Source organism: Varanus komodoensis, unplaced genomic scaffold, assembly GCF_004798865.1.
Source record: "Varanus komodoensis strain SLA01 unplaced genomic scaffold, ASM479886v1 scaffold27, whole genome shotgun sequence".
In the NCBI taxonomy this organism is placed as follows: Eukaryota; Metazoa; Chordata; class Lepidosauria; order Squamata; family Varanidae; genus Varanus; species Varanus komodoensis.
Window position 1 is genome coordinate 13,014,973 of NW_025335701.1, and position 26,926 is coordinate 13,041,898.

The following is a 26,926-nucleotide window of genomic DNA, read 5'->3' on the forward strand; positions in this document are numbered from 1 at the left end:
CCCAAGCCGTTTAGGGCTTGGGTCCTGGTTACCTGAAGGAGCGCTTGCATCCATATATGCCCAGTCGCCCCCTGAGATCGGCAGGAGAGGCCCTTCTCCGGGAGCCCTCCGTGAGAGAAATTAGGAGGGTGGCTACTCGGAGGAGGGCTTTCTCAGCGGTGGCGCCGTCGTTATTTGTTTTTTGGCGCCAGGCAAAGACCTTTTTATTTAAGCAACATTTTAAATGTTAATACCACTGAATTTTATCTGGCCAGGGCGGCTTATTTTATAATGTGTGTTTTAAATTATTATGATTATTTTATATGTATATTTTAACTTATTGGTTTTATTTATTGTTGTAAGCCGCCCCGAGGCTTCGGTGAATGGGGCGGCATAAAAATGTTTTAATTAATAAATAAATAAATGTGAAGGGAGAGGACACAGCCATTTTCACTTGGCCAGCTTCTCTTTTCAGAAAAATAGAGAAGGACTAACCATCTAACTGAGCTACATAATATTCAGTCACCTGCCTTCATTCATTCATTGAATGCAACCTCTTAATTTGAAAGCATTTTGATGAATTTTTAAGCTACTAAAAACAGTAGTAAAAGGACTCACCATTTAAAAAACCTGCATCATCAACATGGGAACCTCCACAAAGCCAACAATAATTCCGGCTGGCAAGTTATACCATGGCTCAAGTTTGAAGTTGGTATACCAGGACCTATAGCTAAGGTCAGTTAGAGGCATGACAAACGGCAGTCTAATATCACAAAGATCAAAGGGGAAATGGTGCCATGAAGGTTCCCATGAAATTCCAGTGCCTCACCCAAACAAAACCTGAAAAATTTCTGTGCAATTGCCCATGATCAAGAAGCAGGACTCATATTTGTCTGCTTGAGAAACAGCTGGCGGGAAAGTCCACCTCCTGACTCATCGTGGCATTCCTAAAAGCTTAGACTATGATCAACGGCGTGTTTGTACTTTCCCTAGAAGTTTGCTTGAGCCTCTGTAAGCCCAAATCAGATGCAAAGTTAAATGTACCTTGCACTTAATATTGCCTGAAATTAGGGGCTTTTAATAAAAATGCTAATACCGTTATGTGAAAGGCTGGGTAACAACTGGGATTGCTGCAAATGGAGAGACTGACTCCCATGATGCTAACAGGGAGTGCAAATGGCACCTTCATGAAATGGGCAAAGAAAGAGTTGAACTCCTGCCTGCTGGGATGCCAATAAATGTCATACCACCGCGCGCCCCCCCCGCCAATACTATAATCATCCTGTATTAAATATTATTATGTCATGTGTCTTCTGTCTAGTTTGACCCTGAATTGACATCAATAAATGGGGTTTTGTGCTCAAATGAGTTCTGTTATGCAGTTGTACGCAACAAAGTGATTGGACAAGTGCATTGGACAACCGTGTTCGGGTTCCTTTAATAAGGATCGTTTTGAATAATGCGCACCATTTCAGAACTGTCCTGCTTGTGCCTCAATGAAATGAACAAGAATTGCATAAAATGACCACAAGTTATTTCCATAGAACTTGTATAGGAGAATGTATCCAATATTTATCAGCTGGAAGGTTTCATATATTCTGCCACAGGCACCAAAATATCCTTCAGCCAGCCCTGAATGGTGATGGGAGATAAACCTCAGGATGGGGCAGTGGTTTGGAAAGCTGAACTAAGTCAAGGAAACTTCCATCCATTCAGAATCACTCAGTTCAGCACCACAAGTACGAATACCAGCTCCAGCCCCGTTTACCTCACTGTTCTTCCTTTTGTTTATGGCGGCTTACAAGGTTCTTCTTCTCTCCATTTTATCCTGACAATCACTGCCCAGTGAAGTAGAGGAGGCTGCAAGTCAGTGACTGGTGTAAAGCCAACTGAACTTCATAGCTGAATGAAGATCAGAACCCAGATCTCCCAAGTACCAGACCAATTTTAACCCAGCTTTCTCCAACATGGTGGCATTCAGAGGCTTTTGGACTACAGTTCCTAGAATTCCCATCCAGCAAGGCCATTGACTAGGAATTCTGGGTGTTGCAGTCCAGACATGTCTGGAAAGCACAAGGTTGGGGAAGGCTGTCCTAACCCTTACGCCACACTGGCTTGGTGCCTCCTGGGACACTGCAGCCTTTGATGGAAGTCCTTCTGCAGGTGAGCCTGCCTTTCAACATGAGATGCTTGGTGGCTTAAGAGAGGGTCGTTTTCACTTGTGAACACTCTTTTTGGGAAACTTTGCTGCTGCCTATGTTGATAGCTTTTCAAGGAGAGGCAAAGATCTATTTATTTTCAGGCCTTTTAGCACATTCGTGAATAGCCCAATTTGGATGTTAATTCCAGAAGTCATAAATTACAATATAGGAAGCTGAGAACACTCTGCCCACCACCCCTGCTCTGCCCAAATGTCAACCGTATTTGGGCTTATTTTCCTGTTCTACTACCTGACATTAGGGGAACTTTGGATTAATCTAAGTCAGGGTCATCATGTCAAAGTTGGCACATGACTGGAAGAGTGTTTGGTAAACCAAAGCTGTGATGACCATGCTCCAAATTACCTCCATGTTGCAACAGTTAAAAAGTTGAATGATATTGCAGCCTTGACTTTACATCACTTGGGTTGTGAGGAGCCAGACTGTGACTTCTTTTACTTTAACAGCATCTGGGAACTACTGCAGTGTTTCTCTTAAACCCATTCCATGTAATAACCAAAAAGAGAATTTCATCCATATGTTGTGATGCAAGTAACAGGCCTAGAAAGTACTGGAAAATAAGTTTCTAGATAGGGGGCAGGGCACCTTGTGGCCCTTCAGATGTTGTTATAGAACTTCTATCAGCCCTAGCCAGCATAATCAATGGTAAGGGTTGCTGGAAGTTGTAGGCCAAAACATCTGGTGGACCACCAGTCACCCAATCCTGAGCCTGATGAATGTTGGATGGCAAGAGCTCAACTGTTTGCTAAGCGCAGGCATTGCCATCTTATCGCAAGAGAAATACTAATGGGTGTAATGCCATAAGTTTGCTTTATGAATGTTGTGTTATTTTGATTATACAAAAATAAAGGTGAGACAAAATTACAATTAAAGAGCCTTAGAAAAATAAAATAGTGAACTTATCCATTACTTGCATTCCATAAAGCCTGCAATATCCAGGTTTATTAGATAAAGTTCAGCAGCGAAATATTAAAAAGCAGGAGACTTCCTCTAACAAAAATTGGAACAATTCCATTCCAGAAAATCTAATGCAAGGTTTCACTCCTCCACCTACCCATCCCTGATCAACACTGATAGTGACAAAGGTATTTCAGATGAAGCACAACTCTATGGGTAAGCCTACAACTCTAAGGACATAGCCAGCATGATACTTTTCCCAAAAAATTATTGGAGATATATATAATTTTAATTTTCAAGCTGATAGTCATGCAAGGGGAGAAGAAAGAGGAAAGGAGAAAACATTTAGTTTGCTAAAACTGCCCTGACAAGATATAGAAAACAATGTGCCTCTTTATGAGCTCTCAGTGTTGTGAATTCTTTCACTGCAATATACCCCCAGCTGAATCACACTCAGTAAAAAAATCTCTTTCAAAAAAGCTAATCTGACCCTTATACCAGTCACAGAAAATATTCAGAAAGACAACCATCATCATGGTTTAGTGTGATGGTCATAGCAGGGACAAACCACAGTGGGCTTGTGCTCTGATTCTTCCCTTCTTCCTGAAAGCTGGGAATTTGCCTTATTATCTGAACCAGGAATATTAGCTAATCTTAATTATGGTAAGTTTAAACAAGCTGGCTTTAGAAACCACAGCTGAACGCTGGCTTGTTTTAAGGTATAGTAAACTATAGTAAAAGTTTGCCACTCCAGATGACACACAATCCATGGTTAAAGAAACAGAAGGAGCAAAAGATTCTGAATTTCTACTCCCAGGGCTTCTGATCCCATGCAGGTTCCTACATAATAAAATAAATAACAATAATACATATATAGGTTCTCCAATCACAACTTCTTGAGAAGGAAGGACTCATTGGAAAAGAGTCTGATGCTAGGAATGACTGAAGGCAAAAGGAGAAGGGGACGGCAGAGATTGAGGTGGCTGGATGGGGTCACTGGAGAGATGGGTGTGGGCTTGGGCATACTCCAGGGGATAATGGAGGACAAGAGAACCTGGAGGCATGTTGTCCATGGGGTCATGAAGAGTCGGGCATGACTTTGTGACTGAACAACAATAAATCACACCTTCTACTGAACACCTTGAAGTCTTGCATGGAACCAGTGGGGACAGAGTTTGGCATGGAGCAAGTTTCTGCACTCAATTCCTTTTCGAAGCATTACAACGAAAGACCAACCTCATCACAATTCAGTGGCTTTCATGCCCACATGGATTTCAAAACATGCAGGGATATGTCCTGCCCTACAAGGAAAGTGATGTTCCACATGCCCATAGGAAAATTCCCATCACACATTTTGTTGCAGCAAATCCAGGTTTGCCACTGCACAGATATCCTCCTCCTGGCAAACATGCACCTAAGATATGTGCAATCACTTTGGTCACAGTTGAACTTTGCGTTCTTAAAGTAAAGCAGACCGAAGAATTTAAAATAGTTTAGGCTTCATTCTCAAACACCTTTACAAGGGAGAAAGGCCATGAAACAAGTACAGTGATACCTTGGCTCATGAACTTAATCCATTCCAGGAGTCTGGTCATGACCCAAATTGGTAATGAGCCAAGTTAAATTTCCCCATAAGGTTCAATGTAAATAAAGTTAATCCGTTCTGTAACTATTTTTTTTTTAATCAGAAAAATGCGAAGCAAAGTGACACAAAGAACAACAAAGACCGTGGCCATCTCCCCCCTTCACCCCGAGCACAAGCGCAGCAATCTCCCCACCTCCCACAGCATGACCACGATTGCGCCCGTCATCCTGGTGTGCCGGGGGGGGGAGATGGGCGCGATCGTGCTGGGGGGGCAAGAGATGGCCGAGATTGCAGTTGCGTTCCTGCAGGAAAGACGGGCGTGATCTGACCATCTCCCCTCCCCGCCCCCAGCACAATCGCGCCCATCTCTCCATTCGGGGGGGGGGGAGGAGAAGGCCGCAATCGCGGTTGCCACCCAATGCGGAGTTTGCAACCTGAGTCAAAATTTTTATGAAGTATTTGTTTGCGACCTGATTGGGTCGTGAACTGAGGCGCTCATGAGCCGAGGTACCACTGTAGTTCTGAATAAATATGCAAAGGATTGCAATGCAAGCACAGCAGCATGAAAAATTAAGAGGAGAACGGTATTAATCACACAAGATGGATATGAACTAGAATAGGCTGAAGAAAAATGTATGGCTGTTCCTGATTCCAGGAAGCATGCAGTGCTACAGGAACAATGCAGAGAAGCTTACACTGAAAATCCATTAGCTCCCGTCTATAGTTTGCCTGAAAAGTGCAGTATAATTTGCACATATGCAAAGTGATGGGCATTGCTATTACACTGACACATCTCCCCCTTATCTGGGACTCTATGTGGCCTGCATTAAACTGTTAAACACAGCTTAATAAAAATGTTGTTTCACAGCAGGTACAATATATATTTTTATGGTAAAATAACCATAAAAATACATTGCTGCTTCCCTTAAGCTTCAGGGAAGGGAGGACTATGAAGAGCTTGTAGTCATATTAAGCTGGATATTAGCAGTGTACGAGGCAGTGTGTCTCATGTACTAGTTGCTGCAAAACCTGGGTGTGGTTTACACTCTCGATCAGCATCTGCTTGGCCACCCAAAACCCTGGACTAGACTGATCTTTAGACGAATCCAATGTGGCTCTTATTATGTTTGTAAAAATGAGCTTTAAAAATTAGTTCTGAAAAGCTGGAGGATCACACTATTTTAAATGTGCCATAACTACACAACTAGGATGCTAATTTTAAAAAGCACACTTCACACTTACCTCCAGTCGCCAACTAACTATAAACTATAAGTTAGTTACAGATTCTGCTGAAGTGCTGTCTGCCACGTACCAGACATAAAAATATCTCTGACCGCCTTAGGGAGAATCTACAGCTCTTGCATGTCCCAGCAGCCATCTTTGTCGACTGTCCATTCTAATTAAACTGGTACAGCATTACTTAGTGAACCTTCTTCTTAAAAGATTTCCCCTTTCATCCCCTCTATTTGGGAGCAACGGGAAAAGACAGAAAAGAATATTAGGCCTAGTTTAGACAGAACAAGCCTTTGTTTGTGGTTATGAGAATAAGCCAGTCCGTCCTTGGCTCATGTACTCCCTCCGCTCCTTCTTCACACCCATTCAGAGACAAAAAACTGTCCTAGTTTGCCTCTGTGGCCCAGCAAGGGCATTGTGAGGCTTGGATTAAAGGTTTAAACCGCTGTGCTGCTGGGCTGGTTGTTCGAAAGGTTGCCGGTTTGAATCTGCACAACGGGGTGAATTCCCGTTGCTCCATCTCAGCTCCTGCCAACCTTGCAGTCTGAAAGCATGCAAATGCAAGTAGATAAAAAGGTACCATTCGGTGGGCAGGTAACAGCGTTCCGTGCACTTCGGTGTTTAGTCATGCCGGCCACATGACCACGGAGACTGTCTGCAGACAAACGCTGGCTCCCTCGGCTAGGAAACGGAGATGAGCACTGCCCCCTAGAGTCAGGCATGACTGGACTTTAATGTCAAGGGGAAACCTTTACCTTTACTATAGTTTTGGCCTGCACCAAAATCTTGGCCAGAACACATTTCCCAGGGTAGTAGGAACACCACCATGAAGAGCTCTGAGTGAGGTTGGAAAAGAGGCTAGCTTCCCTGTCACTTTAACAAGCACCAGATTGTGAATGGTTTCAAGTAGGGGGTTGACTCCCTTTAGGTTGATCTGCTCAGAGTCCACACTGAAGGCCTTATCTCTCAAAGGGTTTTTGGCAGCCTTGTGTTACAACAGCACAGGGTGGCTATGGTGTACTGATGTCTTCAGGGCTGGTATCCTCAGAAACGGAGTGTTCTTGTTACCTCCCTTGGTCCTTGCCATTTCTGTAAGATCACTCCAGAGCCTCTTCTTCTAAGGATGAGAGCCTGGGATCCCAGATCATGGAAAATTTTTGTTCTCAGTCCAGGATCTGATCCTATGTTTAGGTTGCGGGTGGACAGAACGAAAGGCTCATCATCCTGTAACCAGCTCACAAGCAGGGCATGGAGACAATAACTCTCTCTATTACTTCCCAGAAAATATTCAAAGGGATGCTAATAGGAAACAAGGCCATTACCTGTGGTGGCACCACAATTTTGATATTTTCTCCCCAGAGAAAGGTACAATCAATCGTACAATCAATAATGAATAAAAACCTTCCCTCCCGCATTAGGCCTTTTGTTGTTGTTACATGTTGTCAAGTCATCTCTAACTTATGAACATCTTCCAAAAGGTCCTGTCCTTGTCAGCACAGTTCAGCTCTTGTAATTTCAAAGCTGTGGCTTCCTTTATGGAGTCAATCCATCTCACAGTTGGTCCTCCTTTCTTCTGTATTCAATTTTCCTAGCATTTTATTGTTTTCTTCAACAAGACTTGCCTCCTCAGGATGTGCCTGAAGCTTGAAGGCTCCAGTTTCGTATTTTTGATTTCAGGCCAAGATCTGGATTGATCTGATCTAAGGCCCATTTGTTTGCCTCTTCCAGTCCAGGGTATTCACAAAGCCACCCTGCCCCCTGCCCCGCCAGCACAGGTTTCAAACACATCAATCTTTTTCCTGTCAGCTTTCTTCACTGTCCAGATTTCACACCATACATAGTGAAGGGAAATACAAGAGTGTGGATGGTTTTGGCCTTCATTTTCAGTGAAACATCCTTACACTTGATTATCTTCTATAGTTCCCTCAATGCTGCTCTTCCAAGTCTCATTCTCCTTTGCATTTCTTGGCTACCGTCTCCATTTCAATTGATGGCTGAGCCAAGGTATACAAAATCTTTCACAACCTCAATTTTTCATTGCTGTCAGTAAAAATAAATAAATAAATAAATAAAATCCTGTAATTCTACTGTAGTCATGATTTTTAAAATTAATATTCAGGTGCAGTCCTGCTTTTGCACTTTCTTCTTTCACTTTTATTAGGCGTCATTTCAATTTGTTGCTGCTTTCCGCCAGTAACATGGAATCATCTGTGTATCTTCAATTACTGTGTCTTCCGCCAATTTTCACTCTTTTTTCTTCTGATCCTAACTCAGCTTTCCTTATATGTTCTGTAAACAAATTGGGAGATATGCTGGACTATTTTGCGGCATATAAATTTAATAAACAAACAAATGAAAGACACCTTTGTCAATAGGAAACCATTCTGTTTCTCCATATTCTGTCCTAACAGAAGCTTCTTGTCCAGAATAGAGATTACACATTAGGGCAATCAAGTGCTGAGGCACACCCATTTCTTTCAGGACCATCCATAGCTTCTCACGATCCACACAGTCAAAGAGCTGAGGTTTATAAAGCACAGACTGCTCTTCCAAAATACTTTGGTGTGCTCCAATAGGCAATGCAGATTTGTGGTACGATCTTGAGTGCCTCTTCCTTTTCAAATCCAGCTTGAACATCAAGTATTTATACCACCACACAGAGTTGCACATCTTGGTTGCAACTCTTTCAGAATCACTTTGCTGCTGCACTCCTTAGCAACTCCTTTTTTGGGAAATGGAAAGTATCTTGGGTGTTTTCAGAGTGTGGGCCATTGCTTTGTTTTCCATATTTGTTGGCATATTTTTCTTAGGATTTGGACTGCTTCAGTTACTGTAGCTTTGAAGCTTTATCAGTGCCTGATCTACTCTGGGTGTTTTTCTCTCCTTCCAAGTGTTTTCAGAGCAGCTTTCACTTTGCTTTCTAGTATTTCAAGTTCTTCCTCACTGAATTCCTCTTTAAAAGAGGGTTTCTTTGTTTCTCCTGTATAGTTTGTAGACATATTATTTTCGCTTTCTCTTTATTTCCTCCTAGTCAGATGGTATGTGCCCCTATTGGTCTTTCAGCATTCCTAATTTAATTTGAATTTCCCTTTGATTTCTTGGACCTTCTGGAAGAGGTTTCCTGTTTTACTTCTTCTGTTGTTCTCTTCTATTTTATTGCATGGGTCATTTGTAGTAATTCTTTCTGTCTCTACATGATAGTCACTAAAATTTTCTATTCAGGATTCTGATGCTATTTCTGTGCCCCTTTGCTTCTTGCCTATCCTTAGCAACTTTGAGTGCTTCTTATGTCATCCATCTAGACCTTTCTTTTTGCTACAGGAATTGTTTTTTGGCATCCTTCCCTAACAATGTCTTTGGTTTCAGTCCTCAGTTCTTCCCTTTCACAGTCAATTGAGTTTAGCTTAGGTTTTCTAGATTTCCCTTTTTAATTTGTTGTTAATCAGAATTCTATGGTTTTGCTATGCTTGCTGTTATTTTTAACACTTTTTTTGAATCAGAAGCTACTCTTGTGTTGAGCAGCGGCATGTTTAATACTTATTAAAATAAACATTGTAATGGGTTCTTGAATGCATTTGGCATGGTAAAGGGATTGTAAGGCAAGCAGCACCTATTTCAAGACTGAAGAAAAATCTAGTCCTTATCTGACAAATAATCACATCTGTCATACAAAAACTACAGGGTAAGGGGAAAGAAGTATAATTATTGGGTGCTGATTAAAATTTAAGATACCAATCAAAGGGAAGTGTTTCACTGAATTTAGGCAGAGCTAGAAGATGGAAGTGGGTATAGAAAGCCTAAAGTTTAAATTAATAACCCCCCTTTTTACCTGATGTTCTGTTTGCAGTATCTGAGCTCTTGCCATGACGATCGGCTTCTAGCCACTGGTATAAGACTACATAACATAACAGAAACAAAAAGCATTTGTGAACAAAATGAACAGAAAATGCAGACATGTGCAATGCAAAACATGGTTAAAATGCAGACACAAAAATGCAAAAACATGGTGGGAGAGTGAGAGGGAGAAAGAGAGAGAACGAGAGAGAGAGTGCGCGCGCGAGAGAGAGAGAGGCACCATGAATTGTGTAAGAATTTCCTTCCACCACTGCCAACAGAAGACAAAGGAAGGGGCAATGAATGTTAGAGACAGCACATGTTCACACCAAGTTCAGTCTACCAGAAAATTTCTCCGTGAAAGTGCAAATGAAGTGAATCCTTCAATGCTCTTATACAGACTTGGGGGCAATCCAGTGGTAGCCATACACTGGTGTCAGTGAGCTTCTGCTAGCAGAAGCGACTGCTTGAGCAACATAAATAGTGGCAGCTATTGGCATTGCACAATTGTAATTTACCAGCAGCTTTCTGCTGGTAAATAATAAACATAAATAAACACAAACAATAATAAACATAAATAAACACAATAAACATGGACATCCTTGGATCCTTCCCTCCCACTCACTTCAGAAACAGTTAGAGTGATATTCCAAACGGATGGTGCGTTGTTTACGTTAGACAAGAGTGGAACATGCCAAAGGTCAGTTCAGATGTCATGCTTCCGCCGCAGCATTGCTCAAGCCTTCTGTAAAAGTGTGGCTCCACAAAGAAGTGTTAATGTTTAAACAAGTGTTTCAAAGGTCCCAGAGTCACAAGCCAGTGTTGAGAAAGTACAGGGAGCAACCATGCATCAGAGGTGAGCAGACAGAGCGCTCCAGATGTTTTGGAGTTCAATTCACAGTGGTCCTGACTATTGGCCACACTGGAAAGGGGTTGCAGGAGACAGAGTCCAAAGTATCTGGAGATCAACCTTCTCTCACCCCTGCCTTACAATATCCAGGAGGAGACAGGAAAATATCAGAGCAAAAGATGAGAGGACATGGTTTGAGAAAGCGGGCGGTCCTTAAAGGAATAGCCTCACAGCACAGATTAGGCCCACAGGCTGGGTGTTCCCCAAGGCTGATTTACAGAGTGGGCAGAAGGAAATGGTAGGTTCACCCATTAGGGCCCAACAAGTACAGGGAAAATCCTGGATGTATTACTATTGCTTGGAAAGAACTGTGCCCTGACTGGAGAAAGGAGGCGGATCCTATGCAGACCTCAGCCAAAATATCCCTTGGTAGCCACACAGTGCTAATGTGCATAGATTCCACATGTCTAGGTGAAGATTGGGAATAAAAAGCATGGAATGGCATTGCTTCTATGTGTGGAGTTCCAGCAAAGAACTGGTGCTTTTTGGTAGTGCCAATGCCTGAACTGGAGTAGTTGCAAACAGAACGAGGTGAGATGGTAGAATCATAATAAAACCGATGCCTTTCCACCTTTAAAACACACACACAATTTACATAAAACTTTCCATAAAAAAGACTATTAACGTTTTAAAACCAAAACCCCAATGCCAAGGCAAAAAATATTTTAGACTAATTTGTGTCCAACTAGCTAATTTTCAAAAATTTACCATTTTCTCTTAAAATGCTACATTTGCAATATGAACAGCTATCACCCCAATAGTCTCCAGTTACTTGCACTAATGAAAGCTGCTGATAAACAAGAACCAAGAATACTAGTTATATTTAGCATATGAGCAGCAAAGCACATCAGTGGCACATAATGGACAAACTGTTGGGTTTGGGACACCCAAGGAATAATTTAAAGCAGCAGTGACCCTTTCTGCATTCCCTTTCAGTCTGAACTGCTAGTATACATTTAAATTCAGTATAAATTGGGAATGCCCATGTATGTCTTCCAGTAGAGCAGCAGCATCAGGCCGCAGCAGAGAAGCAGGTGGTGACTAGGCAAAGAAGACATTTTTAATGCTAGCAGGTCTTCAGGGAGAGCGATGGAGAAGTGCTGCCCAGAGCACCCAGCAACTGAAACTTCCACTGCTTTCACAGCATTATGCAGCGCACTGTTGAACATTTTGCGTCCTCCTACAAGGGGCAAATGCAGAAATCTTATCCTCACTAAAGATAAGCAACTACAAATAAGCATAGTTTTGACACAGTGTGGATCCTAGCTTTCTTTAGCATCGATTTTGGATTAGCACGGTGCCAAACTGTAAGAACGGCTTTAGGCAACCCAGGAAATCTGCACACCATTGCAAAAAGGTGAACTGTGTGGAGAAAGATACTAATTGCAAAAGAACTTTGCACACTGAGAAGGTGCTATAGAAATGATAATGTAATGCAAGATAAAAGTCCTCTTAAAATATATTCTAAACTTTTAAGGATCTCTGCAACAAAAATCAGAAAGACAGCAAAAATAAAGAGCCAAAAATCGCAGACAAAAGCATTCCTAGGCCTCCCTTCTGCCAAGACAGTGATTTACAAATTCACACTAAAGTTTTTACAAATGATAAAACAGAAGCATGCAAGAAGACATTGCAAGAAACACATTCCTCTAACTCCTCTATCCTTGCCCTGGTTTCTTGAGCTAGGGACTGCACTCAATTGCTTACGAGTGGAAACTTTCCTAGTGTTCCTGTTCCAGAGAAGCCGGAGATCAGCTAACATCATGCACATAAGCTGAGCTTTACTGCATGTGGGTTAAGAGGTAGAGAACAGAAACCACAAAGGAAGTCAATGCTCAGAGGCTGTTAGGTCAACCTACATGCCTGCAGCATTTATTTACTGACCAGTTCTCTTTTTTATTCTAGCACGGATATCACCTACCAATATCATATAAGCTTAAGATAATACACACATAAGAACGCAAACATTCTAATTCCCAGTTTAATTGCAATTGTCATTAATAGAACTAAAAATATTACATGTAAGAGAAGTGTTATTTACCCCAGAACTGACTCCAACCTCCAAACTGGCTGGCCAGCCATACTTTTAAACTTTATTAAGCATGGTCCCTCCAAAGACAGCTGTTGTTTGTACAGCCACCCCCTAAATGGCTGTTGACTGACACTGATACAGCAGAAGGCATTTCTGCCTCCCAAACTGTTGGTGCCCAACACCCAAATTAGAGAAGGCACCTTCACCACGATTCCTTGCTACCTCACACCAACATGATCATACCCAATTCTTCATTGTCTCATCCCCATACTGGAGAAGATGCTTACCATTTCTTTATACAAGTTATCAAGAAGGCACAATTGGCTAGGAATGCATTTTCATAGAATCATAGAATAGGAGAGTTGGAAGGGGCCACGTAGGCCATCAGGTCCAACCCCCTGCTGTTGCAGGACACCAATGCACACTATCCCACTCAGATGGCTGTCCATTTTAGGTTTACATGGCATGAAAAAACAAGCTCTCTTCCCAACAAACAGTTGAGATTATGATTGCTCCAATCCTTATACAGCATGAGAAATGCCAACAAAATACTTGTATCTAAAGCTGGAGGAGGCAACCTGGTGCTCTGCAGATGTATTGGATTGTAACACCCGTAAACTCACGCCAGCACAACCAAAGGTTAGGGACTAGAGAACTTGTAGTCCAAAAATCTTGGAGTGGAATGGGTTGCACACTTGTGGTTTAGTACCTGCATTTATGCACACAGACATTCTGGACTCTCAGACACATGCACATGAATGTTAAAGATGTGTGCATGCTGCCCATATGCCCTTGGCTGCAGTAACATCAGGGTTTGCTGTGCAAAGCTATGCTTTGCTGAATCATAATTCTCCCACAGTTTAAACAAAGGGAGGTATCAGTGTGACACTAATGTAAATTATGCTGCGCTAGCATATATGAGCTTTAGTGAAATGGCAACAGCACTTGCTGGTCTGATGCGTTTCCCCAGCATATCTGCCATGCTGGAAATGCCATTGCTGCTGCACTGAAAATTGCTAAGCTAGGACAACATACTTGTATTTGTCACACTGAACACTGCCACAGCTTTCCCTTCCCCTTGGAATCTTCAAAAGGCACTTCCACTGGGCTTCGGTAATAGGAAAAATTCCGCTGAAAACTCAGCTTAATTGCCTAAAGCCAGACTACCCAGCGAGCAGCTTTAGCTTTCTCTTCCTACATTTCAAGTTTTAAACTTTATTATTATGATCTGCTGTGCCAATAGACAGATAAATAGCTGGAGGTAGCAGAATATGTTAAACATTCAAAAGCAGAACCCTGCCCTGCAGAGCAAAAGGACTACCACAGAAACATATTTACAGTTTTGTAACAATATTTATTCATTCTATTTATTTAAGACTTTTGTCCATTACCAAAGTCTTGGGATGGTTTGACAGTAGACAGAATAGAGCAAAATAAAACACAGCATCCTAATTAATTTCTAGCAATAAAACCCATATTAAAATGACAATCAAACCTTAAAATATTGGGAAAATAAAAAGGTTTTAGCCTGCCATTGAAAAGAATAGAGTTTCAATAGACAAAAACAGTGGTGTTGACATGGCCTCCAAGATCTCAGTACTGAAAGCCATTCTGGTTTGATTGCTTTCTAAGCAGGATTACAACTACAGGCAAGTGCTAAAAATGTGCTTAGGAACAAGACACTCAAGTATGGTCAAATAAAGGTCCGTCCTGTTAGACTGAACATGGTCTCATTAAAAAGAGTCACCTTGCTTTGCAATGTTCCAGCACTCCACAACTGGGGACTTCTGGTTGTGTTGGACTGTAACTCCCCAAATCCATGTTGGCAGAGGAATGTTGGAATTGTAGTTCAACAGATCTGGAAGGCCCTAGTTTGGGAAAGGTGGAAGTATGCATTCACACAAATCCAAACACAAGAAGTCCACTGATCTTGCGAGAAGACAAACTGACGCCCTATAGACAACAGTATTTTTTTTTAAAGACCATGCATGCAATATAGGAGTTTTATTCCAACCTCACCAGCCTCTTCCTTCTGACCTCAATTGAAGTTATCTCCCCCCGTCTCTCTAGAGTAATATTATATAAACCAACACAATGGTTTCTTAATATAGCTACATTCTCAAATGCTACAACAGACACATACAAAAAGGAAGGCACTTTCCAGTAAGGCAAACAAAGCCAACCATTTTGGCAGAAAAGTATTCAAAGCAAGCCCCATGTAAACACAATACTCATGCTTAGCAATCAGAAACTCTACATATGCAAATTTTGCTTTGGCTTAAAGAACTAAAAGAAAACTCAATTACAGTTTAAGTCAGATGCATAATTTTCTGAGATTTGATCACCTCCATTTCATATCTACATTGACTTCAACAACACAGCCCACTGCATTTTGACTACTAGCCGTAAGCTGTGATTTAAGATGCTTATTATACAAAGACACCAGTCAGCAGGTGCAGAACAGGCATTTTCAGAATTCTAAATATGGAAGAGGGTATAATTTTCTTTCAGTCTCAAGCCTCCATGCCAAACACGCATGGAATTTGGACATTTCTGCTGTCAAGTTGCATCTCTGACCAACCACCTGCATTTTCAAGCATGGATTACTTATATTTTCTTTAATTAAAAAAATAAAAACAAAAACAAGATAGCTGCTTAGATATTTAATAATACTCACCCCTTTCTTTTTTAAAGTTATCATTATTTCAGACTTGTAAGAAAGGCAGGCACTAGCACCAGAAACATCTTGAAATTCATTTTATTTCAATGCTATCATAGGAAGGAGCATAGGGTAGCTCCCAGATCAAATTACTGGTCCATCTAGGCCAGTACTCTCTACAAACTGGTGTCCTGCACATGAAGGTATTTGTTAGTGAATGCATGTCGTGATCAGAAAACATGCTTACATTTCAATAACCCGGTTTCCGGGCTCCAGCTAGAGTCAAAAGCAGTGCAGAAAATATTAGAATAAAGCAGAAATAATCCTAACCTTATCTAACAGGATTCTGTCTCTGCATGGAAGAAGGAAACAAGGTTACAAAAGGCTCATAGGCCTCATAGAGTTGCCTTTTCCCTGCACAGTGTTTCTTAACTCACATCTCCGTGACCTCCTTTCCAGAGGTTGTCAGTGCTTGTTTAGCAGACAGCTTTTCTGTGAATCCTAAACCTTCTCAGCATGTCTGTTAAAACCCAGGGTGCAAGGTCAGACATGGCTGTCAAGTCCTGTCGCCCCGATAACTCATGTAGACAGCGTTTCTCTTTAAAACCAAAATCCTGGAAGATACCAGTGATGTCGTGGACACAACATGTTCAGCAAGAAGAGGTGAGCAGAACCGTGGGTCGCTACCTCCAGCTGTATATTCCCATAAGCCAGAGGGCAGGCAACTTGTGGCACTCCAGATGTTTTGTCCTAAAACTCCATGCCTCGCCAGTGGCTATGCTGGGAAGGGCTGGTGTTCTGGGCCCAAAAGCCAGGTGGGCCAACAAGCTGCCTACCTCTCTCATAAGCAGGATAAACCAAGAGGCTCTCATTTGCACCTGCGTCTTCCATCTGTGTATTTTATAAATAACTGGTTGTGTGAGAAATCACACTAAGCAGAGGCTTTCCCCCAGGGAGCCTAATGAGGATGGGAGAAAGCAAAACAATAAATGCAAACAGCACCACGCAGATTAAAAATGCAGACCGGTTTATATTTTGCCTTTTTGTTTTTGGTAAGCAGCTACAGATATCTAAATACAACAAATTAAAAGATACCTTGATGACCATCAATGGAGCTTTATAAAAATATAGAAACAGAGCGAGTCAGAAGGGGTCTCCCGGGCCATCTAGTCTGACCCCTGGCTCTAGCCGGCTCCGCTCACGACAGCAAATGATGCACAGCAAATGATGTACTCCAAAACATCCTTATGAAGGGTCTTCCCCGCCACCCCAATGCTTTATATATTGTAAGCCACCCAGAGACGAACCATATATATCCTAGAATGAATAATATGAATGAATGAATGAATGAATGAATGAATGAATGAATGAATGAATGGGCTGTGGCTCTCTAGCACTGAGAAAGACCCGCCCAAAGGAGCTTGCTGGGGTCTCTCACCACAGCACTGGAGCCATTACCTCCCACTGCATCTTAGATGGCAAAAGAAAGCAGCCCTGAATGTTCGGTTAAGTGTAAATGCTAAAATATGTAGGCGGCCACCACACACCCAGATCCTTTAGGAGCTGGATGGAGCCAATCAGGCCATCAGGTCCAACTGCCTGCTCAGTGCAGGACCGCAAGTTCAAGCATCCCCACAGGCTCACAGAATAGAAGAAGAAGTGGGGTGGGTCAAAACAAAGCATGTTTAGCCAAAGGTGAAAGTTAGAAGTGGGAGAGGTCAAAAGACCAGCACAATTTAGCTCAAGATATAAAATCACCAAACAAACAAGGGTCAGCGTGAGTGTGAGTAGCCACCTGAGACTCTGAGGGAAGGAGGAGGCCACAGGTCTGGCCCCCAGGCTAAGGTTCAATGCCCCCGATTTTCGGTCTTTCACTTATTTGGGAAGTGCTTTAGGTGCTAATTGGAGCACCATCATTTTGTCCAGCTCTTTCCTGAAAATGTGTACTGCCCTGTTTGTTAATTATGGCATTGCACTGATTTAAATGTTTTCATCAATATTTTATGTTAATGTTTCAGCAATTAAGAACATAAGAAAAGCCATGCTGGGATCAGACCAAAGGTCCATTTAGTCCAGCATTCTGGGTCTTGCACCCAGCACGGGATGGGTGCAAGACCTCCTCCTGCCCAAGCCCCTCTGTAACTGGTACAAGCAGCCATGCCACCTTTGGTAAGGAAGGTAGCACACTGCTAAAATTGTGAGCAGCCACTGGCAGCGCTCTTCCCCGTGAATCTGTCCAGTCTCTTTTTAAAGCCGTCCAGTTTGGCGGCCATCACCACTTCCCATGGCAGTGAATGCCACAGAATTAACTATACTCTGTGTAAAGAAGTACTTCCTTTTATCTGTCCTAAACCTCCCACCAATCAGCTTCATGGGATGGCCCCGGGTTCAAGTGTTATGGGACAGGGAGAAAAATGCCTCCCTCTCCACTTTCTTTACACCATACATTATTTTAAACACCTCTATCATGTCTTCCCTTCCTTGTCTTTACTATGAGTTAATTGTATTTTAACATATATATATCCCTATGTATTTTGATATATTTAAATCTTCTTATAAATCACTTAGAGATTTTTAAATATGGTATGTGCTGTATGCATTTGTATAATAATATTAATAATAGAAGCAGGATTGCAGGAAAAGTGTTTATCCATGCAAGGCAAGTACTCAGATCGCTGCATTCGCTCGGAGTCCTAACCTGTGTGCAGCTCAGCTCAGACATTCAGCCTCCTCCTTTACAGCAGAGCTACCCTCTGAACTGCAAACTGCTGCCAGGCAAGGGGGAGTTTGTGCTTACCAAACTCTCTGCAGGCAGAGAGAACAGCACAAGATGCAAGACGTTTTTCAACAGCGCTGAGCCACATTAAAACACTTGCCAACATGAGTATTTTTTTACCAACAATACATGCACTCATGCATACGCACACAAAGATGTTACACAACAGGAGCTGCATGGTGGAGAAAGAATGGATGGAAAGCTAAATATGGTCTTCTGAGAGATGATATGTCCATGTTTAAAAGGTCTGTGCAGAGTTTTGCCTATTCTCTGAATACATTTATGCACACAAGAGTCTCTGAAGCACTGTAAATACTCATCGACCAAAACAACTGCCCAGAGCTTGCAGCTGTGAGATATTTTTTCAGATTTGGAATTTAGCCTGTATTTTTAAGTCTGTCAAGTTTGGCTGACTGCCAAAAGAACAAGATACAGACAGTCTGCACCATCTGTCCATCCCAAGGCTGTCTCCTGACAATTAAAACCAAGACAGTAGTAGCTGCCTTACAGTAACAGTTACTTTTAAGTCCACTCAACACAACAGAAGTGTGGGAAAGCTTGTCATTAGAACCACACAGTTACAACCGAGTCCAGAGTGAAGCTGGCCAACTGGGCAAACCCTAACGACCACAGTGATAAATATTTATTAAGCACTTTGGACATTGTGAAGCACTTCACATTGCTATTAGCAAGCGATGAGTGCTGCTAAAAACTCGCATTTTGTCCCTGTCAAAATAGCCTTAGAATGCAATCCTATGCATTTCTGCCCGGATGTCAGTTCCACTGAGTTCACTGAGACTTACTCCCAGATAAGTATGTAGAATGGGAATGGGGAACCTCAGGTCAAATCCAGCCCACCAAGGTTTTCCAAAAGGGATCAGCCCTGTTGGCCTTCTTTCCCCCAACTATGCTTTACTGAATTTTGTGAAGCTTTTTCCCCATTCAAGAGGGTCAATATGCCTTTCCTAAAGCAATAAGCAGTTTAAGCTACAACATGCTGACATTTTTTTTCTAATTCTGACCCCATCACTTTTGCCTTTAACCCAGTATTGTTTGCTTTCCGATCTGGTCACCCCTAGAATGCAGTGCCCATGAGGCCTTCTCTGAACCTGAATTCAGATCCTGTATAGGATGGCAGCCTCACACCCTAAACAGCAAAATAAAACACAGGATGATTAAGCACTGGAAGGAGAAAGATTTGCCACTTAACAATTCTGTAGGACAGACACCCCATACGGAGTGTGTGGAGCACAATTCTCCTAATGTCACATAGCAAATTCAAATCCCACTTTGGCCATGAGCTGGAGATTCCCCTTGTCCCAGCTCACACTCGGAGTCATTGTGCTGCACCAGTTGATTATTATAGTCATTATCATTTGTGTTTCAAGGTAATAACTATAATCAGCTTTCAAATACTGGTTGATATTTACTTTATCTACTTATGGCCAGGTTACTGGCACACAACCTGCTACCAGGTGTACCAAAAAAGAGTAGCATTGTCCACAACAAACATACAGATACACAGTCTGTTCTGAGGAATCAAACTGTGAGAACTATTATGTTTTGTTCTGCAATGTTTTGTTCTGTTTTGTTCATATTTAAATCTTTAAGGGGAACTCTTTAAAAAGCAAAGTTCAGGAAATAAGTAAGTAACCCATGGGTGGCCAGTTAGCGCTAGGGGGCTTCCAAAAGCTCTGCTGGACCTCAATTATTAAAATGCAAAATGCATAGTAATAAAGCATTATAGACTTTACAAGAATTGTCATGACACAGACATGATGTTTATGAAAAATCTGCTAAGCAACCCAAACCGTCTAAGAAATTATACAATCCAAGACAGTACATATGCACATTTGCTCCCTATTAGCATGCTTCATCCAGTACATATTATTTGAGTTTTTGGTCAAATTTTTTGGTCCAAAATTATTGGTCCAAAAATTTTCAGAAGGATTCACAGTTCAAAGAACAGAGCACTTCAGTGCACTGCATGGTTGCATGTCTCTCCCTGTTCCACGCACCAGTCTTTTCCAGATAACTCATGTGTTGGTTTCTTCTTTGCATTAAGCTGCTTTTTCAAAAGGCAGTTCAGTGGGAGGAAGAAAGAGGTCTCTACCTCTGAATGGAAACAAAAACGTCAGGTTATGGGTTCCAAGTCTGTACATGTTAGGTCTGGACAAGTATACTCTCCTGTAACATCTGGCCCAGTTGGGAAGGTTGTCAGACGAAGTGCTCTTGGAGGCTCCCCATCAACCTGCAGCTGACATCTGTGTTTGACATCCACCTGGAACAGAGCCGTCAGCATAGTGGCTCCCTCTCCATGGAACTCCTTCAGTGCTAACATCAGCCAGGCAGGCGTAGTTTTGTTTTCAGAGCCTGCTCAGGACATTTGGATTTACACAAGCCTTGCCTGACCACTGAGTCACCAATTTTGTTGGCCTAATTGGATCACTACATTTTGATTCTTTTTTATTGTTCTCTGCTTAGAAACCTTGTTAGATACAGAGCAGTATATCTATCTTGTATATAAATAAATATCAGACTGGATTCTAGTTATATATTCTTGAAATATCTAACCCACGGGTCAGGCTTCTTGGCCTAGCGGTATCTTCCTTGGTGTATGGCCATGGATCAAGAGAAAGGCAAAGCCACCCTTTTTTGGCTGTACATGTTGAAAATAAACATTGGTTTATTTCATATATATATGAAACCATTGATAGCAATGGTCATATATCTTGAACAAGCCAGTTCAAGACATATCTTGAACAGAATTTTCACAGTGCTACAGGTGAAATGTCCCACCAAAGAGAGCTTAAAAAAAGACACAAAAGAAAACAGAAAGCCATTTGTGGTATGGTAACCATTCAGTGTCAAAGATCAGAGTTTTCCTTTACATTAACTTTAAGAATACTGCTAGAGGAAGAAAATAAATGCAACATGGAGAATCTGGCTTTTCCTGCATGCCCAGACGAGGTACCAGATGCCCCATCTTCTGCCTCTGAGCCTCCTGCACACAAAAGGTTAAAATATGAAGAGGCCGCTCCGGCTGCAGAGTGCATTCTACGTCGGGATCTTCCTTTCTGTTGCCATCACCAGCTTAAAATTGGCACCCCAGTAGGAAGTGCAAGGCTAGGATTGCATGCTGTGAGCTTCACCCCTTGGCATGCACCAGACAAGAGCACAACTACGGGAAAGGAGGCAGACAGGCGCTCTCCAAATAGAAAGCTTGCCTTTTGTGGGCTGCCTTCCCCCACGGATCACACGGTGTTTGTTTATGAAGTAGGCACTGAGATTTGGCAAGCGGAGAGCACAAACAGAGGGGAGAATGCTTCTCTCCAGCCTTCGATCCTCACATGATGCGCACAGCTGCACTGAAAAACGAAGGAGGATTCCTACTAAAATGCTCCTCCCCTCCCCCACCCGTTGCTGATGCCGCCCTCTTGACGCTGGCTTAATGCCGATTAGTCCTGACACAATTTCAGTGCGGGCTCCCTGCCAGCAGAGAGAGAGAGAGAGGGAGAGAAAGACAGGGAATGAGCAGAATCAAAATCAGGTTGTGCGGACACCCTATCAATAGCTGCCACCCGCAACACTCCCATCTTAATGTGGAAGAACCCTTTTCTTGTTTGCAGAAGTCCAAGGCTAAACTTAGAGTCCTGCAGGTGCAAAAAAGCTCGCCCGAGCAGCACTGAAAGGTGTGAGGAGACAACTGGCAGATGCTAAAAGCTGCCTTCTCCAACTTAGCATGCTCTAGATGGGTTGGAACCACAATCCCCGTCACCTCCAGACAGAATAACTGGTCAGAGATAATGAGGGTTGTAATTCGAACCCATGTGGAGGATGCAAGGTTGAGAGGTAGCTGTTAAAAGGAAGAGAGAGCATTGCCTCATGAACCTTGACATGCTCCCTTAACACAGAAAAAACCTTTTATGTTAGGCATGATTGGAGGAGACCTGCAAATAAGAAATCTGCCAGTGCAAATTGCAGGCTGAGCCACCTCCCATCTCAGCAAGAAAGTGCAGGCTGCAGCATGTGATTTGGGTTGGAAAAGCTGAGCCACCTGTTTGGTGCATTGTAGCACATCACTGGACCCCACAGCACGACAGGTATGAGCTGCCAGTCCTTATGCAGTTACTGCCTAATATTGCTTGTTTAAAAACGGTGAGCAATTAAGCACAGACTGCCACAGACAACAAGCCACATGCACTGCCACTGAGGAATATCCTCTGCGTCTCTCTCCATCCAGAGAACTGTTAAAATTAATGGAAGTTGTTCGTCATCAGTGGCTCTGGAGGTTACAAACACCGTTAATAGGATTCTCTGGAAATGCAGGGCACTGAGCATCGGGCAGAGTTACTAAACCAAGGCTGTAATCATGAGGAGGTCGTGCACTGGAGAGAGAGGGGAGCTTTTCCAATACTTTGATGTTCCACTCTCCTTTGCTGTATATTTAACTTGCATTCTGGACTATGAAAGCAAAAAGCAGGTTTGCTAACAATCCCTCAGCACCATAGTTTATAGTTTGTTCTTAACATGACTTTAAACATGTTAAGATACGACTTTAAGCACATGAAGGCAGGATTTGTCTGCCCACAAGCATCAATGCTCCCCAGAGGGACACCTGTCTTTTTGTTTTGTAATTCACATGTTTTTTTACTGCTGTTGGGATTATTGTCAAAGGTTCCTTTTGGTGCTTAAACCTGACAGCCAAGGGAATGTAGTGTGTTAGTGCCAGGACCACACCTCTGCCTTACTAAGTCTTTGGGCAGAACACTTCCCTTTGCCACTACAGCCATTTTGTGATGGTCCCCAGGGCAGTTCTTCACATTCCCAAGGGCTAGGCCCACAGCCCTAAACAGTCACCTATTACTGTATTAATATAGCCAGTGTGGCGTAGTGGTTAAGAGCATGGGACTGGGACTCAGAGGATCTGGGTTCTAGTCCCCGCTCAGCCATGGAGCCAACTGGGTGACTTTGGGCCAGTCACCGACTCTCAGCCCAACCTACCTCACAGGGTTGCTGTTGTGGGGATAAGACTGAGAGGAGGAGGAGAATGTTAGCTGCTTTGCCTTCTTTATAAGAAAAAAGCATTTCTTAAGGTGGGATATAAATGAAATGAATGAAAGTTACATCAAATGTTTAAATCCTGGCTGTTCTGTATTGATTCCCCACGTATGCCCACTGTCTAGTTATAGGCCTAGACTGACAGCCGATCACTTAAAGTGCTTCCAAACTGTAGCTTCAGATGCCCCTTAGCAGTACTAGCCAGAAGCCACTGTAAGCTATTCTGCCTTGACCTCCTTATGCATTTTCCATGTCGAGAGAAAAGCAGCAATGAGGAAACCCGAAAGGTTACAAGTGGAAGGTGACACTATCTGGATCTCCTGTAAAACTCCATCAGCAAGAGAGGGAGACTGCAAAATGAACGCCTCATCTGGAACCATGCATGGTTTATAGCAGTGTTTTTCAACCGCTGGTCCGCTGACATTTCCTGCTGGTCCGTGACAGAGCCGCTGTTGTGCGCATGCTGGCCAGGACCAGCCAGGGCTAGCTGTGCTTCTTCTCTGCTGGGAAGGGAAATACTGAAGCGGGCCTGTGTCAGCTGTGTTTTCCTAACCAGGCCATGCTGCTGTGCATAGGGGTTTGAATGGGTGGGGTTCGTTCTATGTCATTATTTAGCATTATGAATATTATTGTACTAAGTAACTTCATATGAGTTTGTATTGCTCTGCTGCTAATATTGTATTTGAATTTCTATTTGCTAGGAGCATAGTGTTGCATTTATATTGATTTTGTATTTGGCTGTTGTAAATTTTTGATCAGGTATTCTTGAAAAGAAGCAACAGCAGATTTTGCAGTAGCCTTATTTTGAATTAAATAAGGCTCTCTAAAAATTTCAGTTGTATTTGATTACATTTCATTTCAATATTTTATTCTTTTATTAGAATTTTTTACTGCTCGGTTTCTAGTAATTTTAGAGAATTTTCATTTTTGGTATTATATTTTAAAAATACTATGTCATGTATATAATGCTTTTTATTTCCGTCTCAGCAGTCCCTGAAATAATTTGCCTATTTTTGCTGGTCCCCAACTGTAAAAAGGTTGAAAACCACTGGTTTATAGATGACTAGATCAAGTCTGGAGGAAGTTTTCACAAAATCTGGAGAGCCACAAGTTGACCAAGCCCTGCGTGACGGAATGCAATTGCTTACAGGGCTGGCAGGCTACGACTATAATTTTGCATCTCAAGGGTAGAATTTAGGCTCAACCATAGGAAATCCACTGACAGATCTTCTGCTTAAAAAGAAAGAGTGAGGAAGCCACCACACAGTCCCCACTGTGGATCAGTGGTTTTTTAAAATCAAGTTTATTTTTAACTTCTTCATCCTGATTTCCTAGTTGGAGCCCATCCACACAGCTATTTGTACTAAGGAGGGAAAGCAAACAAGGAACCAACTGGGCTCCTGTGGGCTTTGTCTTCCAGGGAGCTCTTTGGACCAGGAAGACAGAGGAAGAAAGACTTGATGGCACCCTCCCACCACAGCAGTGCAGGCCTGTTCTAAACTGGGGCCTCCAACTAACCAAGAATTTCCCCATCACAGATCTCCCGCCATCACATCTAGCTGCCTGCAACATCTCCTCCCATTTTCCTTTACTCCTCTCCCTCCTTCCACCTTCCCCATCAACCATAAGCAGAACTATGGGCTAGCTCCATTCTCTGGAGGATCTCCCAAGGCATCTACCAGGTTCAGGACAGACGGAAATTGAACAGATGATGCCTGGCATACACCTGTAAAAGGGTCCTGTCCAAAAACATGCAGCAACTCACAACCTTCCATCCTGCCTTTGCACTGATTTAAGCAACCCATGAAGCTGTCTCCTCTCCCCTCCTGTAGCTCTAAAATCAAGCCCCCTTTCAACAAGACTCCCTATATTCTGTTATTGATTCATCAAGAGAATCTTACTGTTGAAAGCCTGTACAATCACAGATATGGATTACAATAAGAAAGAATTCTGAGTATTAACCATCTTCTCTTTAGCAGAATGAGAGATTAGTAGTAGATAAACAGACGTGCTGTTCATTCAATTATGTATGTAAGGATTATACAACTAAATAGGGTTTCTGACCTTTTAATCTTTTAAATTCCCTCTTAAATTACCATACTCATAAACAAATGAGTACCCAAGTGCATGGTTGCAGGGACTTCAAATGATGTTATCATACTAAATCCACAAAAGCCTTGGGATGCTCTGGTGGGTAGTACTTGTGCAACTGTTTCCCCCCAATACACCACACACATGTGCGTGTACCAAGGTGACTTTCTACAACGAGGGAGTTGCAGTCTACAACTTCTGAAAGACATCAGGCTGGCTGATCTGGATCATGTTGTACAGGACGCTGTTTCAGAAGAAGTCTGTCACGCAGTTCGCATGTCAGGATAAGCCACAGTTCCAAGGGAAACCTCCTTTATTGTAGATAAGTAGCATGCTAGGAAATACTGCCCAATCATCTCACAGCGAGTGGGAGTAGCTAAACACATCACAAACCTCCCCCCCCCATAGTTTCTGCATCGCAACATAGGCACTAGGTCCTCTGAGCAGTCTCCCTTGCCCCAGCGAGTCTGCAGCTGTTTCAGCAGCTTTTGCTTGCAACGGAATTACCAGGCAGCATTGCTGAGCATGGTGTTGATACTTACCATGATGTGTAAACCAGGCCAAGTCTTCATTCAGTTTGTGAAGCTTTTTTTCTGGCAACAAAAGCTTGTGACAACAGTTCCTATGGCCTGCCAGCAACCTGAAACTCCTGGCCTAATTTCACAAGTCCTCTGCAAGCGATCATGCAGTCCTCTGGCAGGGAAGAATGCTTTCTCTCCCACTGCAGCCCACTGGGCAGGAATGGGGGAGATGAAAGAGGGCCGTCCTGCCCACACCTGGCTTCCATCCAGCACAGCCATACTGTGAGACCCTTGATAACTCACTCCTAGAGGAACCCAAGGAGATTCTGTGGGCCAGTAGTGGGGTTGGGTTAAGTTCATGGGTTGGCAGTTCTGCATCCTTGCCTTGGCCTAGCAGAGACAATGAAGAGGGACTCAGAAGCAAAATAAGAGGAAACTTGTAAGAACAGCAACAAGGAGAACTGCTGCATCTAAAAACGGCTCGCTAAATATATACCGTAATGGAATGTGTAAAGTACATGGTACACAGATTCTCATTAGTGTCTGAAATGACCCGGGAGAGTAACTGCTCATGAGCTCAAGTCCCAACATGCGGAGACACCCTCTCAGCGAGAGGATGTGAGCCCCTTTAACAGGGTGCAATTATGTCCTTGAAGGCTGTGACCTGAAAGGAGCTGTCAAGGACAACATTTAACTTTCAGACTTGAGAAGATAAAAAACAACCACCCAACACTTGGATTTAGTATCACTGCTGTTTGAGGCTTTGCAAGTAAATGCGTGCTTAGAATTTTATTACAGAGATCAAGATGCACAAAATTAAGGCTAAGCTCTTCTTTTCCTATCTTTCTTGTGAAAGACATGGAGAAAGCTTAACAGAAACATAGAAACAGAGTGAGTCAGAAGAGATCTCCTGGGCCATCTAGTCTGACCTCCGGCTCCAGCCAGCTCAGCTTAAGACATGCCCATCATGTGCATGTCCAGCCTATCCTTAAACACCCTCACTGATTTCAACCACTTGTCTCCCCTTCTTCTTGCTATTTCCATGTTGGTAGAAGCCCTTTTTCTTGCTCCTGCTATTCTTTGCAAGTCTCAGCTCATAATCAGCCTTAGCTGAAAAAGGTTCCCATGT

The 26,926-nt window shown here is 42.7% G+C and overlaps 1 protein-coding gene across 6 annotated transcripts in view; it reads right to left on the reverse strand.

Moving 5' to 3' along the window:
* Positions 1–26,926, reverse strand: part of DENND5B (DENN domain containing 5B) — a 121,850-nt gene that overhangs the window by 58,220 nt on the left and 36,704 nt on the right. For 3 of the 6 annotated variants that reach the window (XR_006415131.1, XM_044434346.1, XM_044434343.1), the window contains exon 2: positions 9,743–9,808. The exons of 2 other annotated variants lie outside the window; for them this stretch is intronic. Coding sequence is in view for 3 of the 4 variants with exons in the window: in XM_044434346.1 (XP_044290281.1) it covers positions 9,743–9,808 (66 nt within the window). In the remaining variant the exon portion in view is untranslated. Of the gene's footprint in view, positions 1–5,992; positions 6,015–9,742; positions 9,809–26,926 lie in introns of those variants that run through there. One more of the 6 variants, XM_044434345.1, reaches the window with a different exon arrangement.